Source organism: Meles meles, chromosome 4 (assembly GCF_922984935.1).
Source record: "Meles meles chromosome 4, mMelMel3.1 paternal haplotype, whole genome shotgun sequence".
Taxonomy (NCBI): Eukaryota; Metazoa; Chordata; class Mammalia; order Carnivora; family Mustelidae; genus Meles; species Meles meles.
Window position 1 is genome coordinate 135,099,746 of NC_060069.1, and position 21,316 is coordinate 135,121,061.

At 37.7% G+C, this 21,316-nt stretch overlaps 1 protein-coding gene across 1 annotated transcript in view; it reads right to left on the bottom strand.

Annotated features, from left to right (window-relative positions):
• Positions 1 to 390: 390 nt before the first annotated feature.
• Positions 391 to 21,316, bottom strand: part of LIPI (lipase I) — a 48,216-nt gene continuing 27,290 nt past the window's right edge. The window contains exons 7-9 of the mRNA XM_046003692.1: positions 17,236 to 17,347; positions 10,161 to 10,337; positions 391 to 478 (exon numbers count right to left, since the gene is read on the bottom strand). Of these exons, the coding sequence (XP_045859648.1) occupies positions 391 to 478; positions 10,161 to 10,337; positions 17,236 to 17,347 (377 nt within the window). The remainder of the gene's footprint in view (positions 479 to 10,160; positions 10,338 to 17,235; positions 17,348 to 21,316) is intronic.

Consider the following 21,316-nt stretch of genomic DNA (forward strand, 5'->3'; position numbering starts at 1 on the left):
TTGGAATACATTCAGAACGTGAGGCACCTGAGTGGCCTAGCTGGTTGATCATCTGACTTGATTTTGGCTCAGGTCATGGCTCAGGGTTATGGGATCAAGCCTGGGCTCTGCACTCAGTACGAGTCGGCTTGCCCCTCCTCAACCCCTCCCCCTGCTTGTGCTAAACCTCTCTAAAATAAAATAGATAAAATCTTTAAAAAAAAAAAAAAAGAATGTATTCAGAATGTTTTATTATATGCACTTTAATAGTTTTCTATATTTTTTATTTTAAAATTTTTTTCAGGAAGTAGAAATATCTGAATCCCAGACTGATCTAAAAGAATGCATTGATCCCATTTGCAAGTTCTTTAATTCACAAACAAGTTTTTATATTTGACAGAAGAAAGCATTTTATATTTCTTTTGATGTGCATGTGCGTAGATTGAGAAATACTTCCACATTTTCATTAAGTACAAAATTGTATTTGCAAAGTGGTGGTCTATGGAAAGAGAAAAAGAGAGAGAAAAAAATAATTATTAGTAAAAAGTGGCAAAGTTTATATTTTTTCGTCATAAACAATAGGATATTCAATACCTGAGATTGATTAGTTTTCCAAATGCAGGGACAAACCTATGGCCTCGTTTCCATTCCATCTCATTTCGCTATACAGAGATGAAGTAAGACACAATATTTAGGAGAAAGAAAAAACTCTCCGTGTTTCAATTTCTGCTCTCCTTTATGCGTCATTGAGGTATTTACTTTATATGGAAGACATTTTTGGACACTGAAATAGCTGAAGCCTGAACTCAACACTTAGTGGCTGGGCCATTTTTTCTATCACGACAGGCATCATTAAAGAATGGGGCTTAATTGCATACACAGATTTTCTAATAATCTAATCAGTCCTCTTTTCCACCTACTAAAGTGGAGATGATAACCAGTAAAGAATTCTTTATCTTGGAGAGATTTTGTATTTAGCGTTTGAAGACTTCTGAAAAGTCAAGTCACTATGAAGAATCGAGCATCTTGTCTAGTTTTTATCTTCCCATTAATGTCTTTCAAAGAATCTTAAAAACCTTCTTAAAATCCTTAAAAAGGTAATCAAGTAGGATAAGAAAAGATTGGTTAAAGTTCAGGAAAGGAGCTAAAGAAAAAAAATGGTTGAAATAAATAGGAAATAAATAGGGAATTTCCTATGTGAGCAACAGCAACTTAGTCAAGGAAAAGGGGCAATTCAGCTGCACCGGTGCTGACGGCTCCCCTTTACTTGACAAATACATTGCTCTAGTTCAAGATGTACATTGTTCCCAGGCTCCTTCTAGCTTGGTTAGGACATCATCGGACAAGTTTTTTAAATATTCTACAGCATTTTTAGGTTAAGTTATTCAATTTTTAAATAACTCAATTTTCTACATTTGCTAATGTGTTTAAAAGTAATAAAATATAGACATTCATTTATTATAAACACAGATACAGAATAGTATGGTATCTTCCATTTGAAATAGTAAAAGCATCTTATATGTTAGTTAAAAAGTAAGAAAAAATAAAAATAAAAAAGGAGTAAAAAATATGTTAATAAAAAAGAATAGGGCATCTTGAAGTTTGAATTTTAATACTGTAATAAGTGTAAAATAGTAATACTTCAATCTTGTAAGAGATTTAGGTGTCAGCAAAATTAGCTTTTTGTTATCAAAGATCATCAACCTTCTTTCTTTATTAAGAAGTGTGGGAAAAGGGGCGCCTGGGTGGCTCAGTGGGTTAAGCCACTGCCTTCGGCTCAGGTCATGATCTCAGGGTCCTGGGATCGAGTCCCGCATCGGGCTCTCTGCTCAGCAGGGAGCCTGCTTCCCTCTCTCTCTCTCTCTCTCTCTCTCTCTCTGCCTGCCTCTCTGCCTACTTGTGATCTCTCTCTGCCAAATAAATGAATAAAATCTTTAAAAAAAAAAAAAGTGTGGGAATGATTCACCACTTTTCCAAACAAATGTATATATACTTATGTCAATTCTTTATCTATCCTGCTATATCTCTTAATCACTGAATGTGCCTTCAGTGTTCTGGATCTTCCTGATCTGCCTCATTTTTCAGTTGTCACAGTAGGACAAGTGTCATTAGACTTCATATTAGGTAAATTACCTCAGCCTTAATCATCGTATTCACATATTTACAATATAACATCAAGGTGAGTATGATTTTATTTTTTTTCCACAAGAAAAGCTCACAACCCCATTTCCATTAAGATATGTTCAATCAGTAATATAATAAATGCATATTTTTGAATTAAATATAATTAAATATTCCATATTTTACAAAGTCTTTACAAGCATTACAAGACAGTTTAGGCAGGTTTACAATGCGTACCCAAAGTTCACTTTCACCAAAATGTGTGAGAAAAATTAATTTTCTTGATTTTTACATTGAGAAAAACCTATCTACTACCTCTGCCATGGCTCTAAGTTTGACATCATTAGTCCTATGTTATGTTATTCTATAGTTCCTTCTCAGCAACCCATAAAAAGTTTTATGAAGTTCTTTCCACAGTTTGGCGACCGTGGCCATTGCTGCTATAAACATTGGGGTACAGATGGCCCTTCTTTTCACTACATCTGTATCTTTGGGGTAAATACCCAGTAGTGCAACTGCAGGGTCATAGGGAAGCTCTATTTTTAATTTCTTGGTGGGTATTAGGGAGGGCACGTGTTGCATGGAGCACTGGGTGTGGTGCAAAAACAATGAATACTGTTACGCTGAAAAGAAATAAAAAAAATTTTTTATGAAGTATAATTTAAAAGAATACTGTGTTTTCATGTTCAACTACCATGCAAAGATTATTGTTTTTTTTAATTTCAAAAGGGCACAGAATATTGCATTTCTAATGCTTCACTTACACAAACCAGTGAAATGAATATATTACTTTGATAAAGTATCTAAAATAATAAAAGAAACCTGTGACAAAACACTCCAAAATTCAAACATAATTCTTTTATTTTAATCCATGAATTGTTCCAAATAATAAGACATATATAAACCTATTTGAAAAAATGCCCCAGGGCTTTTGTATGATATATCACCACATCCAAGCTTATAATACTGTTTTTTAAAAGTTACTTAAGGGCGCCTGGGTGGCTCAGTTGGTTAAGCGACTGCCCTCGGCTCAGGTCATGATCCCAGGGTCCTGGGATCAAGCCCGCATCGGGCTCCCTGCTCAGTGGAGAGCCTGCTTCTCCCTCTCCCTCTGCCTGCTACTCTGCCTATTTGTGATCTCTATCTGTCAGATAAATAAATAAAAATCTTTTAAAAATAAAAGAAATAAAAGAAAAAAAATAAAATAAAAGCACAATGTCTAAACACCTATTAGTTTGGGGAAAATAAAAACCAAACAACAAAAACATTGGGGAAGGTGCAGTCTTTGATGATGCAGGAGAAGCAATGGAACTCTGCTAAGTGCCAGTGGGAATGCAAAATGTACAGTCACTTTGGAAAACAGTCTGGCAGTTTCCTCTGAAGTTAAACATACACTTCCAGTATGACCCAGCCATTTCACTTCTAGGTATTTATCCAAGAGAAATGAAAACTTATGTTCACATGAAAACCTACACGCAAATATTTATGTTGGCTTTATCCACAGATAGCTATCAAAAACTGTGAACAAACCATATGTCTTCAAACTGGTGAGTGAATAAACGAACTTTGGTATATACATACAATGGAACACTATTCATCAATAGCATTCCATTGGTAGAAGCAACAAAATGCATGAAGTTTGAATGTACGAAGCTAAGTGGAAAAAGCCACACTCAAAAAGGTACACGCTGTCATGATTCCTTTTTACATAACGTTCTGGAAAAGGCAAAACTAGAGACAGTGGTTGCCAGGGACCAGGAAGGGGGTTATGGGCACCTGGGTGGCTCAGTGGTTTAAGCCTCTGCCTTTGGCTCAGGTCTTGATCTCAGGGTCCTGGGATCTAGACCCGCATCGGGCTCTCTGCTCAGCAGAGAGCCTGCTTCCCCCTCTTTCTCTCTGCCTGCCTCTCTGCTTACTTGTGATTTCTCTCTCTGCATGTCAAATAAATAAAATCTTAAAAAAAAAGAAAGAAAAGCAGGGGGTTAGCCCAAGACAGTTTTTGTCATTCATGGGAACGTCCTGTATCTTGAACGTGATGGTCATTACATGACTCCATGAATGTATCCAAACTCATAGAACCATATACCAAAAAGAGTACATTTTACCGTTCACTCAAGTTTCAAAAAGTAGCTTTAGTCCAACTTCTCTCAGGAAGTCATCCCAGGTCTCCTGCACTGTGAATATATATTCCTCTCAGTCCCTAATTCAAAGGCCCCACTCTACTGGAAATGCCCCGAAGGGGAATTTTGCTGTAGCATCAGAGTTTATTATACAGAGATCATTACTGTTGACTGCATACACAGCTTATCTAGACCATAAGGCATCACATTTTTAAAACTCACATTCCCAATAATTTGGCAGCGCTAATTCTCATTAATTGCACATTATCTGTGCGGACAGATCTAAATGGGAAAAGCAGCTAAACGGTTACGGTAATTATCTAGGTAATTAAACTTAAAGCATACATTTCATCCAAGCATCTGTTAGCATCCCCAGCCAGGAGGGAATGTTGAGTTTTCTAACCACCCACAAAATGTATTGTTGGTTCCCCACCCCGCCCCCGGCCCTGAGTAGAAACAACTGCATCTAAATTTTATAAATTTAGTAAATGTTCATTGCTTATCCACTGTTAAGATTTTACATAAAAATTGAAATTACAACATGGTACTGGCACAAAAACAGACACATAGATCAATGGAACAGAATAGAGAGCCCAGAAATAGACCCTCAACTCTATGGTCAACTAATCTTTGACAAAGCAGGAAAGAATGTCCAATGGAAAAAAGACAGCCTCTTCAATAAATGGTGCTGGGAAAATTGGACAGCCACATGCAGAAAAATGAAATTGGACCACTTCCTTACAACACACAAGAAAATAGACTCCAAATGGATGAAGGACCTCAATGTGAGAAAGGAATCCATCAAAATCCTTGAGGAGAATGCAGGCAGCAACCTCTTCAACCTCAGCCATAGCAACATCTTCCTAGGAACAACGGCAAAGGCAAGGGAAGCAAGGGCAAAAAATGAACTATTGGGATTTCATCAAGATCAAAAGCTTTTGCACAGCAAAGGAAACAGTTAACAAAACCAAAAGACAACTGACAGAATGGGAGAAGATATTTGCAAACGACATATCAGATAAAGGGCTAGTATCCAAAATCTATAAGGAACTTAGCAAACTCAACACCCAAAGAACAAACAATCCAATCAAGAAATGGGCAGAGGACATGAACAGACATTTCTGCAAAGAAGACATCCAGATGGCCAACAGACACATGAAAAAGTGCTCCACATCACTCGGCATCAGGGAAATACAAATCAAAACCACAATGAGATACCACCTCACACCAGTCAGAATGGCTAAAATTAACAAGTCAGGAAATGACAGATGCTGGCGAGGATGCGGAGAAAGGGGAACCCTCCTCCACTGTTGGTGGGAATGCAAGCTGGTGCAATCACTCTGGAAAACAGCATGGAGGTTCCTCAAAATGTTGAAAATAGAACTACCCTATGACCCAGCAATTGCACTACTGGGTATTTACCCTAAAGATACAAACATAGTGATCCGAAGGGGCACGTGCACCCGAATGTTTATAGCAGCAATGTCTACAATAGCCAAACTATGGAAAGAACCTAGATGTCCATCAACAGATGAACGGATAAAGAAGAGGTGGTATATATACACAATGGAATACTATGCAGCCATCAAAAGAAATGAAATCTTGCCATTTGCGACGACGTGGATGGAATAGAGGGTATCATGCTTAGTGAAATAAGTCAATCGGAGAAAGACAACTATCATATGATCTCCCTGATATGAGGACATGGAGAAGCAACATGGGGGGGTAGGGGGATAGGAGGAGAATAAATGAAACAAGATGGGATTGGGAGGGAGACAAACCATAAATGACTCTTAATCTCACAAAACAAACTGGGGGTAGCTGGGGGGAGGTGGGATTGGGAGAGGGAGAGGGGGCTATGGACATTGGGGAGGGGAGGCGAACCATAAGAGACTATGGACTCTGAAAAACAACCTGAGGGTTTTGAAGGGTCAGGGGTGGGAGGTTGGGGGAACAGGTGGTGGGTAATAGGGAGGGCACGTTTTGCATGGAGCACTGGGTGTTGTGCAAAAACAATGAATACTGTTATGCTGAAAAAAATAAATAAAATGAAAAAAAAATTGAAATTACATGCATGCTTATTTTTCCTCTATAGCATATTCCAATTACTTTACCCTATTTTTTTGACCTATTAACCAATGAGTAAATTGGGTACAATAGCTGTCTATGCAAAAATGATTAAGAGGACAGGAAGTCACATATAATAGCGGACACATCTGTCTGCTTTTTCCCCCTTTCCCTTCCCCTTGTAATAAGGGACTTAAAAAGGAGAAAGCAACCAGTGTCTGTAGACTCACCACCAACCTATACCAAAGTGTGAACATTGAGTGCTGGGGTGGAAGGTTTGAAAATATTCCTCCTCCTTGATGTTCCTTCTATAAATATAGAACAAGGAAACTGTTTACCATGCAGATAGTTTTCTGTGCATCAAGAGTCGATATTCATGATAAAGCAAGCATTGGGGTGAAGAAAAAGCACCAAAATGCCTAACAATAAAGAAAAGACTAATTTGAATACCCCCACAAAAGATGGAATATAATGGCTGCCATTAATTTATATTTTGGAAGGAAAAAATGCTTCTAATCAGGTCCACGGTATTGCACAGCTCCAAGTACATTACGTTCACCTCGTTATCTATGCGAACCATGATGCCCACAGCTCAAACTGCATGATTCTGCACAGAAAGCTGGCTTGTCATTTAATGTAAATAATGAGATTCACGATTCACTTGTCACCCGTGTGATGATAAGTAAGCCTGCCAAAATATTAACAGTGATAGCTCCTGCTTGTAGCATTACATTTGAATTAAATTTTCCAAATACTCCACAACGGGAATAAATCACTATATTAATTAGTGGAAAAAATGTTTATTCCTATCAAAATAACAGCAACTAGAAGAAAAGAAAACAACAACATCAAAACCCACGAAAAGTCTGGCTTCAAATCATTGCAAAGGCACTTCTCAGCTGAGCAACCTCAGACATGTTCTAGGAAGCCTCTCAGTTTCTGTTCCCTCACTAATAAAAAGAAAATACTTAGCTCAGAGAAGTGTCGCAAAGGTTGCAAAAGCAGTGTCTGGGATGCGGTAAATCTTAAGACACTTAACCACTATTATTCATCTTGAAAACGGCTTACTAAATGTTGAAACTATTCAACTAAACGCAACGCCAAATAACTAGGGAATTTAACAGGAAGTAAGTAAGGTATTCAGGACAAAGCTATAAAATCACTGATTCAAATATTTAACTAATTTGAAAAGGGACAACGTGTCTGGGTGCCTGGGTGGCTCAGTGGGGTAAGCCGCTGCCTTCAGCTCAGGTCATGATCTCAGGGTCCTGGGATCGAGCCCCACATGGGGCTTTCTGCTCAGCAGGGAGCCTGCTTCCCCCTTTCTCTCTGCCTGCCTCTCTGCCTACTTGTGATCTCTGTCTGTCAAATAAATAAATAAAATCTTAAAAAAAAAGAAAAGGACAACGTGTCTAAAGTTATACATCAATACTCCATGATATATTGGAGTAAATTATTTGAGGAGTTACTACAATGTTCAATCTCGAGTTGTCTTATCAAGCAAAATGCTACATTACAGCTATCCAGAACAATACATAGAACCACTTCAAAAACCTAACTTACCCCCAAATCGTTTGAAGTATTCAGATCTCGAAATATCTGAATTTGAGTGACCCAGCTTAGCTATTCATTTATTGCTTTCATTCACAGGTTAACTGCATCAGCTAATCAAAATTATATTGAGGTTTTTTGTTGTTGTTAAATCAATATATAACTACAGTAAGATAAATTATAAGCCAATCCACTTTTAATTAATGTTTTGCCTGTTTTATCAAAATATTTTCAGCCTTTCTGTAGTGTCCTGTTATTTTTTTCACCTTAGAGGTCATATTATCTCCTCCGGTAATACTACTTTTAACATTCTTCATCCTACTCTCAGTGTATAACCTCTGATTGAATTTGATCCCATCTTGTCACAGAGTAAGCATAAATCAAAGGACTTACGTTCCTGGCCAATCAGAAGAATCTACTTCCCTGACCACAGTGAGGTTCAAAGGTATGTACTTGCCCAGTCAAAGTCAGTGACGTGCCAAGAGACAATAAAAACTCTTTTCCCACCCATCCTCATGGGATTTGAATTTGGAATCAAGCAGCAGCCAAGTTGGTATTATAAAGACTGCGGATAAAGCAATGTGAATGGCAAAGCCAAGAACTAGCACAGAAATGCACTTGGTCCTTTGAATGTAGCTAAGCCAGGGACCATTATCATCATCATCATCATCTTCTTCTTTTTTAAGATTTTATTTATTTACTTGAGAGTGAGTGAGAGAGAGAGAACATGAGCAGGGGCAGAGGGAGAGGGAGAAGCAGGCTCCCCTGCTGAGCAGGGAGCCCGATGTAGGGCTCAATTCCAGGACCCTGGGATCATGACCTGAGCCAAACGCAGATGCTTAGCGACTGCGCCACCCAGGTGCACCCTCCCCCCAATTCTCCTCTTTTGATAGAGATCTCATCTAAATGCATATTCTTATCATTTATTAATCTTATTCTCTAAAAACTCTTATTTAGTATGGGCAACATTCATAGAAAGGTAATTAAGGAATCAAATATATAAATACAGAAACATAAAGAGAAATAAAAAGAAAGCTCTGTGGTGAACCGAAAAACAGTGATTTCTAGCAATCCGCAAACCCGTGACTATTGGCTCTCAGTTGACTCTCGTGATTGGAATAAATCACATGTCACATATCCAAATAGACAGATGGTCAACTCATTAAAGAGGTCTTAGTGGTTCTTAGTGCTTTCACAGAGGTGTTTGTATGGGAATATGAATTCTGCCATGGTGAACACATACATCAATATCACGGGGACAAGGATAATAGGAAAACCTCTTCAGTTATGAGAACACAGAACTAAGAAAAGCATATTAAATAGACATATAAATACTGCTGAATTCTATCATCTTCAAAAAAAAAATCTAGTCATGATATGGAATGGAGATATTTGTGATATAACAGACAAACCAAGACATCTGATCGTAAAATTAAGGTACAGAGTCAGATTTTCCTCATGCTGTTACTGTATATATGCTAGAGCTTCACTTCTGCCAATATACTCTTAGGGTTGAATTTCCAGTGATATATAGAATCTTAGATACAACAGATGAAAATAGACTTTTTTTCTCTTCCCAAATAAAAATAAATTTAAGACAAAGAAAAAAATCATTGAAAGTCATGATGACTTCTATCTTCTATGACATATACCTCCTTATGCAGTTTTTAGCCATTGAGCCCCAGGCAAAAATTGTATAAAGGAATCTCAACCACTCTGTAAATATATATGTATACATAAGAAATTATTGATCAACTTCTGAAGGAAGACATCTGTCTCTCTCTTTTTTTTTTTTTTCATTTTTATTGTGTCTAGTGCAACGACTGCGATTGTGTTTTTTCTTTGCTTAGGTAATGTGACTCCAAACTGAGTTTCATTCAAACTAATTTTCACTTTTAAAAAAGTGTACTTTGTACCTTTTAGATATTCTAATATTTATGTGAAATATAACCTGAAATACACAATAAACAGATATTTGAATATGTAAACTTTTTTTTTAAGATTTTATTTATTTATTTGACAGAGAGAGAGAGAGAGATCACAAGTTGGCAGAGAGGCAGGCAGAGACAGAGGGGGAAAAGGCTCCCCTCTGAGCAGAGAGCCTGATGCAGGGCTGGATCCCAGGACCCTGGGATCATGACCCGAGCCGAAGGCAGAGGCTCAACCCACTGAGCCACCCAGGCGCCCCTGAATATATAAACTTTTAAAACATTTCTTAGCATACCAATATTTTCAAGCTTAAAAGATTATACAATGAGAGGTGCCTGGGTGGCTCAGTGGGTTAAAGGAATATACAAAGGAATCAAAATTTAGTTTTCTTACCTTTCTGGATGCGTAAGTGATTGTAACATGATACGTTGGATGTTGTAACCAACTGGGAGACATTGCAAATTTGTGTCCTGAGAATATGTCAAACTCATACTTGAAATATTTACAACATCATTTAAAAATTGAGCAAGAATCTTGATTTCTTGGAGATCATTAAATGATGTGTTCTCCCTAAAGAGAATTTAATATGTTCAGCATATCAATAAAATATAATTTAATTCTATAGTCAATGTCATGTTAACAATGCAAGATAGAATAATTTAAAGGAAAAAGGCCAAACAGTATTTGTGAAAGTTTTTGATAGAATAATTTAAAATATGACTTGGCGATTGCACTACTAGGTATTTACCCAAAAGATACAAACATAGTGATCCGAAGCACGCCAATGTTTATAGCAGCAGCAATGTCCACAACAGCCAAACTATGGAAAAAGCCCAGATGTCTATCAACAGATGAATGGATAAAGATGTGATATGATATGTGTGTGTATACACACACACACACACACACACACACACACAAAATAAGCCATTAAAAAATTAAATCTGACCTTTTGCAATGACACAGACAGAACTAGAGGGTTCTATGCTAAGAAATAAGTCTATCGCAGAAAGACAATTATTATATGATCTCACTCATATGTGGAATTTAAGAAACAAAACAAAGGATCATCGGGGAAAGGAGGGGGAAAATAAAATAAGACAAAATCATAGAGGGAGATAAACCATAGAGACTCTTAACTACTGGAAACAAACTGAGGGTTGCTCAGGGTAGGTAGTAGGAGGATGGGGTAATTGGGTGATGGGCATTAAGGAGGGCACATGATGTAATGAGCACTGGGTGTTATACGCAACTGATGAATCACTGAACTCTACTTCTGAAACTAGTAATACACTGATTAATTAATTAAATTAATTAATTGAATTTAAATAAAATAAACATTTAAAAAACTAATTTAAAATAAGTTAAAACAAAATAAAATAAAAATATACATACCTCCATACAAAATTATTTGGGGATACTTTCTGAGAAAACAATGGGACATCTTATCTTTCTGACTTGGTGTCTAGATTGTACGTTTAAGATTCAAGAAGTTCCCTTATGCTTCTTTGTTTAGACACCTTAACAACTATCAGAGTTCCCTGAGTGGGTTGGATACTCAAATAATAATTTTTCATTCTTCTGTGACATTTTACCAAGTATTTGTGAATTAAAGGAATAATTATAAAAGCTTCAGATTCAAAAGGAAAAAAATAAAGGTAGAATTAAATAAGTATATTTTTCTGAGCATTTACAGTGCACCCAGAACTGTAATAAAGTTTGACATACTTGACCTTATCTTAACAACTCCCTTTATTAGGTACTTTTAGTATTGCCATAACAGATGAGAAAACTGAGTATCAGAGCATGCAAGAGCCTTTCCTAAGCTAGTGACTGCAAAGCTAGAATGCAAACACAGTCATGTCAATGTTCTTCAACACTCTACTCAAATTGCTCATCTTTGTGTGCCAGGAGCATTGCCTGGAGTCAGTTAGATCAGTATGGATCTGTTTAACTACAAAGAGAACTCCAAAGAAGAAGGAAATGGAGGAGAAGAAGCAGAAGTAAGAGGAGGAGGAAAGAAAAGGAGAGTGAGAGGAAGGGGGAAGCAAGGGAAGAAGACAGAAGAGAAGAAAAAGCAAGAGGAGAGAAAGAAATTAAAAAAGAAAAACCTATTGTACTGGGACGCCTGGTGGCTCAGTCAGTTATGCCTCTGACTCTTGATTTCGGTTCAGGTCATGATCTCAGGGTCGCAGGATCAAGCCCTACGTGGGGCTCCACACTCAGCATGGAGTCTGCCAAGATTCTCTCTTCTCCCTCTCCCTTTGCCCCTCCCCCTGCTCGCATTATGTCCCTCTCTCTCTCTCAAATAAATAAATCTCCAAAAAACACCTGTTGTATTAATTCCCTCCTTTAAGGCAACAATGATTTGTTGAACAAAGGCAACAACACACGTAGAACACATGAAGACTGTGTCCAGTTCTTGTGCCATCTTACGTTTATTCCCACCTTTTCCTCTCTTGATTCTTCAGAACAACTAGGCCCCAAAAAAGGTTGTCATCACACTCCTCAAAGCCCATCTCTGCTCCCTGCAGGCACTGTTATTACCTCCTCTTTCACGGAATAGAACATCAGTGACCCTCTAATTTCTATCCAAGACCTTATCTGGATTTCTCAGAGATACTTCCAAGTCAGACATCCAGATGGGAACAGGCTAATTTTCCCTACAAGTTCACACCCACTTTAATGATTTCGAATACCAACTGTTTGTTCAGGATCACCAGATCTCTGCCTCTAGCTGAACTCTGTCTGCTGAGATCCAGACATACACATCTACTGTTATTCACCATGTCCACTTGGATATCTCAAGGATGTCTGCAGCTCAGTGGGTTCATATCTAAATGACATCTTCCCCAATGATCCTCCCCACCAAGAAACAAAACAAAACAAAACCCGACAGCTTTAGGATGTCGTGGTGGTTCAGTCGATTAAGTATCTGCCTTTGTCTCAGGTCACAATCCCAGGGTCCTGGGATCAAGTCCCACATTGGGCTCCCAGCTCAGCGGGGAGCCTGCTTCTCCCTCCCACTGCTGCTCTCCCTGCTTGTGCTTTCCCTCTCTCTCTCATAAATACATAAATAAATCTAAGAGGGGAAAAAAAACAACCCGACAGCTTACAAATTTCTTTATCATTTTAAATGGTGCCACCACCAATTACCCAAGCCAGACAATGAAGATTCACCTATCTATCATAAATTCCTACTGATTATACCTATGAAATATCCTGGGTCTGCTTCGAATCCATCCTCAGTTTCCATCTCCACTGCAAGCACACAGGATACCACTGTTCCTTGCCTATACTCTTGCAACAACCACCTCTCTTTTCCCCATAAACCCACTGTGACCGAATTGTTTTTCCAAAATAAAGATCCAGTCCCGGCTGCAACCAGACTGCCCCAACTAAAACACTTCAGTGGTTTTCATTTTCCCAGTGAGGAAAACAGAATCCTAGAAATGCCCTGTAAGTTCTAGTTCTTACAAAATTGAGGGGTTTTCTAACTCTCTCACATCTCTCTTGCTTTCCCTGCCTCCATCCTGAGACATTATAAAATTCCTTCAGTTCTTAAAATGGGCTATGTTCCCTCCTACTTCAGGATCTATGCGTTTGTTGACCCTTCTGCCTTGAATATAGCAAAACATATGAATTCCTGCTCATCATTTAGGTGTCAACTAATATGACATGTCCTTAGAGAAACTTAGTGCCTTCACTATCCCCTATTTCATGTTTCCATACACACTATAATTTGCTTCAAGACATTCTTCATATTTTGTTTATACATTTTTATTTATTTTTGATTACTGTTATATCCTTCATTAAGCTGTAACTTTAATGAGGGTAGGACCATGTCTATTTTTCTCATCACAGTATCCTCAGCACTTTGCACAGTCCCTAGCTCAATGGAGATACACATTAAAAATTATTTGAATAGAGGAATGATGAACATCATCATTTTACTTGTATTATGTATTTGTAAAGTCTATTAGCTACAATGGACAGAAATTATGTAAAGACAGCACTCTAATCTGTCCAGAACTGTATCCCTAATTTCTAGTACAGTTACTGGCCTATAGAAGCTTTCAAGATATTATACTGAATGATTAAATTGGTTCCTCTCCATGACCTAGCTCAGTAAATGGCACCATAATTTAAATGTTTGCCTCAAAACTTGTTTCTTTTCTTCACTTTCACATATTTAATTAATCATAAAAACTCATCTATTCTAAACCCTAAAAAATAAATAAATAAATAGATAGATAAATAATTTCGTCCAGGCCTCCATCATCTCTCACAGAAATCATTACGACAGCCACCTCTCTGGACTTGTGTCACTCTCATATCTCCATTACTCATCCTCTGAGGGAATCATTCTAACTAGAATGTCCAAAATTGATACCTCCTGTTTAAATTCCTACATTGATGTACTAATATATTTGGCATCATGTTATAATGTGTGGGTAATTTTTAGTGACATAAAAACTGATTACAGTAGGATTTGGTATAAAAATCAGGATAAGATCCTAATTTTGCCAAGTGAAAAAAATAATGCACAGGGGTGTGTACGAGAAGAAAGAGGAAGGAAATGAGGATGTAGAGGAAGAGGAGGAGACAAAGACGTAGACCAAATAGTAAATGTGCACATCCCTGAATGATAAAATTATATATGCTTCTCCTTTTTTACTGTTTGACACATTTTCTACAGTGAACAAACAGTCCCTTTCAATTCTGAAAAGGGAACAAAAGGTCATTTAAAAGTTTCTGACTTCCCTGGTTTCTGAAATAGTTCAAATCCCAAGGCATGACCGAAGCTATTACCAAAGCGTTATTAATAGAAAAACAAGAAAGCCTATGGCCAGGCTTAAATGCACAGATGTACCATTAGTATGTCATCCATGTTTTATATTCCTTCATGAAAAATGCACTACGGCAAGTATGTGAATAAAATGCATCAATATTTCATGGTGTTCTGCACAGACACTGATGTTCACAAAGGAAATCAAGAATCACAACTTCATTGCCTTCTGAACAAGCTGGCAACAGCTTCTCTAGGACTTAAGTCTTTGTGCTGTTACTGAACTCTGGTACTTTCCTGTTTCCGTGCCTTTGAAAGCGCTCTCTCTCCACTCCTGGACTGCAGTCTCTCCCCTTCAAATGCTCCCTTGCTTCCGTCTCTGTACACACACAGCATGTAAGTATTCTGCTACTACAGAACTTATTACTCAGAGCTACCAACACACATGAGTCTCCTCCAGTATTCTGTGGCTTCCTTGAGAACAATAATAGTACTATTTTATCTTGAATACCCATTATTTGGTGAAATGCCTGAATACGGTCCATTGGTGCTGAAGAGCTGGATTCAAAAACCAAGAAAGCATGGGTCTTGTAAAAACAAATAAAGGATCATACACATATGTCTTATATACATGCATATATATCCACTATTTTAAGCGATTTAAAGCAATAAACTATTATAAACTATTATTATGACACTATCAGTGCTCAAAATGAAGTGGCAAGAACTTAAGTTTCTCTTAATAAATGATGGGCCATGGGGTGCCTGGGTGGCTCAGTTGTTAAGCATCTGCCTTCGAGCCCAGGGTCCTGGGCTCAAGTCCTGCATCGGGCTCCCTGCTCCATGGGAAGCCTGCTTCTCCCTCTCCCACACCCCTGCTTGTGTTCCTCTCTTGCTGTCTCTCTCTGTCAAAGAAATAAATAAAATCTTAAAAAAAAAAAAAAGATGAGCCTTGATGTAAATGAAGAATCTGAAATCCTAATTTGATTTATTTAATATTCTTCTTTGGGTGACTTGAGGGGAAGTTGAAGAAAGGGGGAAAAAAAAAATTGATGCTCACTCATCACCAGTCCTATCCAACTACTAAATTATCTATGCAATGCCATTAATCATTTTAAGAAAATTAAAGTTTTAAGGAGCTAATATTAAAAATATGTTTATCTCGACATTTAAAAAATTTTCCCTGACTTATAAGTCAGAATATTATTTCCAAGAATGGCCTTAGTATCCCATGATGAAGTAGTCTTTATGTTACTTCAGTGCATAGGTTCTCGCTATTTTATCATAATATACTTCTTTTACTATTATTTTTCTTTGTGAATTTCAAGGTTTTAAAGACTGATGTACAAAACAAACTTCATTTGCTATGAGTTATGGATACTTTTTACATTGTAGTATCATTTTAGATTTTAAACAAAGGTTAAAATTACAAATATCACTTCCATTGTTTGCAATGCTAATGTGCAAATATATAAGCATGCAGAGACTTTTCCCTAGTTCGCTTTCATGGTGGATTAAGTTTGGACATGATGACGTATGCAGGTCTGAAGCCCAACACACTTCAGATTTCATCAATTCGGTATTGTAACTACCAAGACTACAACAACAGTAAACACTGGACATACCAACTATGCTTCTTGAAATATTAATGATGTCATCAGGAATAAGTCCAAACTTAAACCAAACTGTTCTAAATCCAGGCACAACAAAATAAAATGTATCTTTTATTTCATCACTAGACATGGTACCAGTGAGCCTTTTGAAAAGTTAGGTTATTTAATAGATTTCTAGAAGTCTAGCCCAGCAGGTTAGAAACTACAATTTTAATAGTAGCACACACTTTCATATTCTTTTGTTTAACAGGAAATAACGGATTTCTTAGTTTGAGTGATTATTAAATATACAAATATGCATTTAACAAACTCAAGCTGAGAACATTCTTTGAGATGATTAGATAACTTTAAAAATATGTATATAGGGGCACCTGGGTGGCTCAGTGGGTTAAAGCCTCTGCTTTTGGCTCAGGTCATGATCCCAGGGTCCTGGGATCGAGCCCCGCATCAGGCTCTCTGCTCAGTGGGGAGCCTGCTTCCCCTCTGCCCCGCCTGCCTCTCTGTCTACTTGAGATCTCTGTCTGTCAAATAAATAAATAAAATCTTTTTTAAAAATATGAATATATACCTACGTATACATATATACACAAAGAGTCAAATAGAAGATTAAGTTAAAAAAAAAAACCCTCTTCTATTATTTGTGGGATTTGTGGTTGGGAGTGGTTCCCAGAAATGCTGAAACTGGGTCACTCTACTGACAGAAGTTGCCAGACATTTATTCACACCACTGTGAACACAGTGTTGCCTGAAAACCAGAGAGAATTAGAAGGCAAGGTAGTTTGAGAAGAACACTGGAATGAGAGAATGAGAGGGAAAAAAAATGTTTCCCCTATTGTTTGTAGTTCCTAGTTAGTTTAACTAACTAAACAAGTTAGTTAGCTTCGTATTCAGCATCTTCCACCATAGAATCAATGTATTAAAATACACACCTGAGATTCTTTTAACATTGAACATTTTAAGGCTCAATGGATAGAAAATTGGTACCATTTGTATCATATTCCAAAGTAGATGCTTAAGAAAACAAAACATTTAATTAATCAAAGAAAAAATACCAAATTATACTTACTCATAGAGCTCTGGCTCTTCAACCTTTCCAAGATGGTTTAATAATTTAAATCTAATATAGCCATCCTCCATAGTTTCATCCAGAAGAGTCATAGTGAGAACAAAATAATAGGCTATAACACAAAAATATAGAATGCAATTCACATTATTATTTTTTTTCCTTATTTTTGGTCCCTGTGCAGATACACATGTATGTATATATGTAATGTATATATGTATGCAGTCTAGGCACATATTATATATGCACGTAATATTGAGAGCCACTCATTTAGTACATGGGTAATATATTTTATTTTTTGGCAATTTTTAACTAGACTTGAAAATGAGGAATGAAAAAGCCTGCCAGACAGTCACAGGTATGGTGCAAAGCTGGCCAAATAATTAGAGAATACTAACTGGTCTGTACCAAAAAAAATTCAGAATTTAGGTCAATGAAGCACTTTTTCTTTTTCAATAGCACAACCAAAGTAAACATGACAATGTTCCTTAATTATGTGATGAATAGTCTTAGGTAAAATTGCCTGACAAATACAACCCCCAGTTTCACTGGTTGTTTAGGAATGACTGTAAAATTAAGTATGTCCAATTCTTCTTCAAAATGTCCCAGCTAAAAATTGATACAGTAAATCTTCCAGAAGTAAGGATGCTGAACTTATCCCTATATTCAATATTGTCTGAGCTACACAGAAAGTTCTGACTCCCTGGGAGGTTTGTTTGTTTAGCACAAGAAGAATTTATTAGGGAATATGTAGTTCAAATAATTACTGAGGGCCAGAGAATAAGGCTCTGCCAGAAACACCAACCTAAAAATTACAGCCCAGAACTGCGTCAAGATCCCACTATTCCCACCTTCAAGCAAGAGCTAGCAGATTAGCTGAGATTGCAAGTTTAAGATACTTTCATTTCTCTGATGGGAAGATGTTGATGCATCTGGAGGGGAAATACCCAGAAAGAGGGAGGACTTAAATTCACAGCAAAGAGCTATTTTTAAGTGCTCATTGAGTCTACCCCTTTTACCACTTAACGTCAATATCCACTTTTCCTCCCATACTTCAAGATGCCATTATTACTTAGATGCCCATCCCCCAGTCCCAAGAACAGCTAAGTGGACTACGTTTTGCTACAATCTGGTGTAAGGTGATACCCATTCTTCTATTCTATCCCAATCTTGTTGTGATACTGTAACTTATGGACTAGAATGCGCAGTCCATCTCCATCATACCTTACGTAAGAGAGGCAGACACTAGTCGCTGTGCTGTGAACCATCTTAGAAAAAAATGTACAAAAAACAAAACAAGGACTATGAAATTTTCCTGTGAAAATACGCATACTAGGGACGTCTGGGTGGCTCAGTTGGTTAAGCAGCTGCCTTCGGCTCAGGTCATGATCCCAGTGTCCTGGGATCGAGTCCCACATCGGGCTCCTTGCTCGGCAGGGAGCCTGCTTCTCCCTCTGCCTCTGCCTGCCACTCTGTCTGCCTGTGCTTGCTCTCTCACTCTCTCTGACAAATAAATAAATAAAATCTTAAAAAAAAAATACACATACTAAAATCATGCATGCTAGCTGTTAAATGCTGCTACTAACCAGGCAAGAGTGGTAACTTCTTGTTTTATTCCTGATGCTGAGTACTACCTCCAATAAGGTAATGTATTTATCACCGAACCTCATCAATTTCTAACACAAGAGAGTTGAGGACCACTTCTTTCTTTGAAGCGACTGCTCCGCTTTAGACAAAATACTTTGTTCCACCTCACCCAATAACCCAGATGTTCAGACTTTCTCAGATGACTTCTGGTAGCATGCCACGTTGAGATGTTACAGAATAACCCCACCTCTTGCTACAAGTATATGGAAATGAAGAGTGTACAATCCCTACATCAAATACACAACCAAGCTCAGACGAAGGTAGGAAAAATATCAGGAAGCAGAAATGCAGAGGAAGTAGACGCAAAACTTAAGATGGACTAAAGCTCTGGATAACTTCAGGACTTGAGAACTGGATGTAGGGAGGCTACGGCTACAGTGTCAGCTTCCATGCACAGGAGACCCGATGCCAAGTGACAGAGCTGAAATGAAAGTCCCCGCTCAGAGCCAGAGACCTTAATTCTCTGCTTTGCCATTCAAAGAGGAACTTGGAAAATTCCTCCTACTGGTTGTCTATGAGTCTTAGATGGGGGGAAAATTTTACCAAGACTAAATAAAACTCCAGGTAACGTGGAATTTTTTTTATAAGATTTTATTTATTTCTTTATTTGAGAAAGAGAGAAAGAGAGATAAGCAGACTCTGCCCTGACCATGGAGCTGGACACGGGGCTCGATCTCAGAATCCTGACCTCATGACCTGAGAGGAAATCAAGAGTCCCATGCTTAACCAACTGAGCCACCCAGGTGCCCTGGTAATATGGAATTTAAATTAGCACTCATCACTTGGTGAAGACTCCCCAGCCCCTCCAAATTATATTAAAAATGCTCCAAGACTATGCTACATAAATTCTGGAAAAAACAAAATCCAACTTGCTCTGAAGAAAGAATTTTGAAGAGCTGACTGTAAGGGCCTATTTAGCCAGAGCCATTTTGTTGTTTATGCCATAAACTTAGATTTCCCCTGTCCCCCCACCCCCAGGAACTTACTTAGAAACAAGTCTGGGAAACCAGTAAAATATGACTGACCAGCCCCTGATAACAGAGCCCATATACCAGGACGTGTCAGGTCAGGGGGAGGTAACAGAGCCCAGAATACAAGGATGAGTCAAGCCAGGTGGAGACTCCAATCAGGAAAGCACCTCCTTAACCACCCAAGAATGTGGGCTCTGCCTTTTGGGCACCAATTCTGACCAGAGTGATAGGCTAGTTCAAATAGCTACTATAGGGTGAATGGAATTCAACTGGTCACCTGTGTGTGGCCAAGCTCAACCACATAGCCTTTGCTCTATAAAAGTCAGTCTGTGAGGCTGGGAGGGGTCGCCTCTTTGCAAGAGATGGCCCTGACCGGTCAGTCTGATTCTCGATGCTTGGCACGAAATAAAGCTTTGCTTGACCTTCGCTTTGTATCAGTCTCGGTCCTTTGACCATGGACCCAACACTGACTACTGATTAAATTTACTACTGATTAAGTTTACATATATTAAAAGGATACATGAGTCTTTATTTTGAAATAGCACAAATATTTTTCTTTAATTTTTAAGAGACTTAAAATGACCATTGAGACTAGAAAATGATAATAATAAATCACAAATAAATAGATTAATTAATTAATTCGACCAGAAGAAAACTATAGATTATCTGCAGGATACAATTACAATGACAATAAATGAAGAAAATTTATCTGAAAAGAAAATTAATATCTTCAAAGTGCTGAGTGAAAATACTCTCAATGTAGAATTCCATCTTGAATTAAATTTGCATTCCAGAGTAAGGAAAAGATAAGGACATTTTCAAGGAAATAAACAAACCGAAAGAGACCCATAGTAAAAAGTCACTAAGGATGTATTTTAGTAAGATAGGAGTTAGACTCAGAAGGAAAAAGTGGTGGAGAGAAAAGATAACAAGAAAAAAGGTAGAAAACTGGGGCGCCTGGGTGGCCCAGTGGGTTAAAGCCTCTGCTGAGGTCAGGATCCCAGGAATAGAGCCCTGCATTGGGCTCTCTGCTCAGCAGGGAGCCTGCCTTCCTCTCTCTCTGCCTGCCTCTCTGCCTACTTGTGATCTCTGTCTGTCAAATAAATAAAATCTTTTAAAAAAAAAAGTAGAAAACTAAAATTGGCAAATGGGGTAAGGATTTGTTGTAATGATAACATTCCTAAAAAATACCGATTGTTAAGTAACATGTGAAATAAAATACTATAGAACATAATATTCAAGACAGAAAAGAAACCATAGGTTCAAAGTCTCTATGAGATAAATTGGTGTTGTGATAGAATTAGATAAAATTGGGAGTCAAAATTCAATTTTATGCATAAATCATCTTGCACTTTTATACATCTAAGAAACCACAGCCTCAGAATACATAAAGCTAAAATCTAAACAAACTTGATGTCTGCTTAGAAACAAAAGATTTAAATAGGATTCAAATTCCAACATAAGAA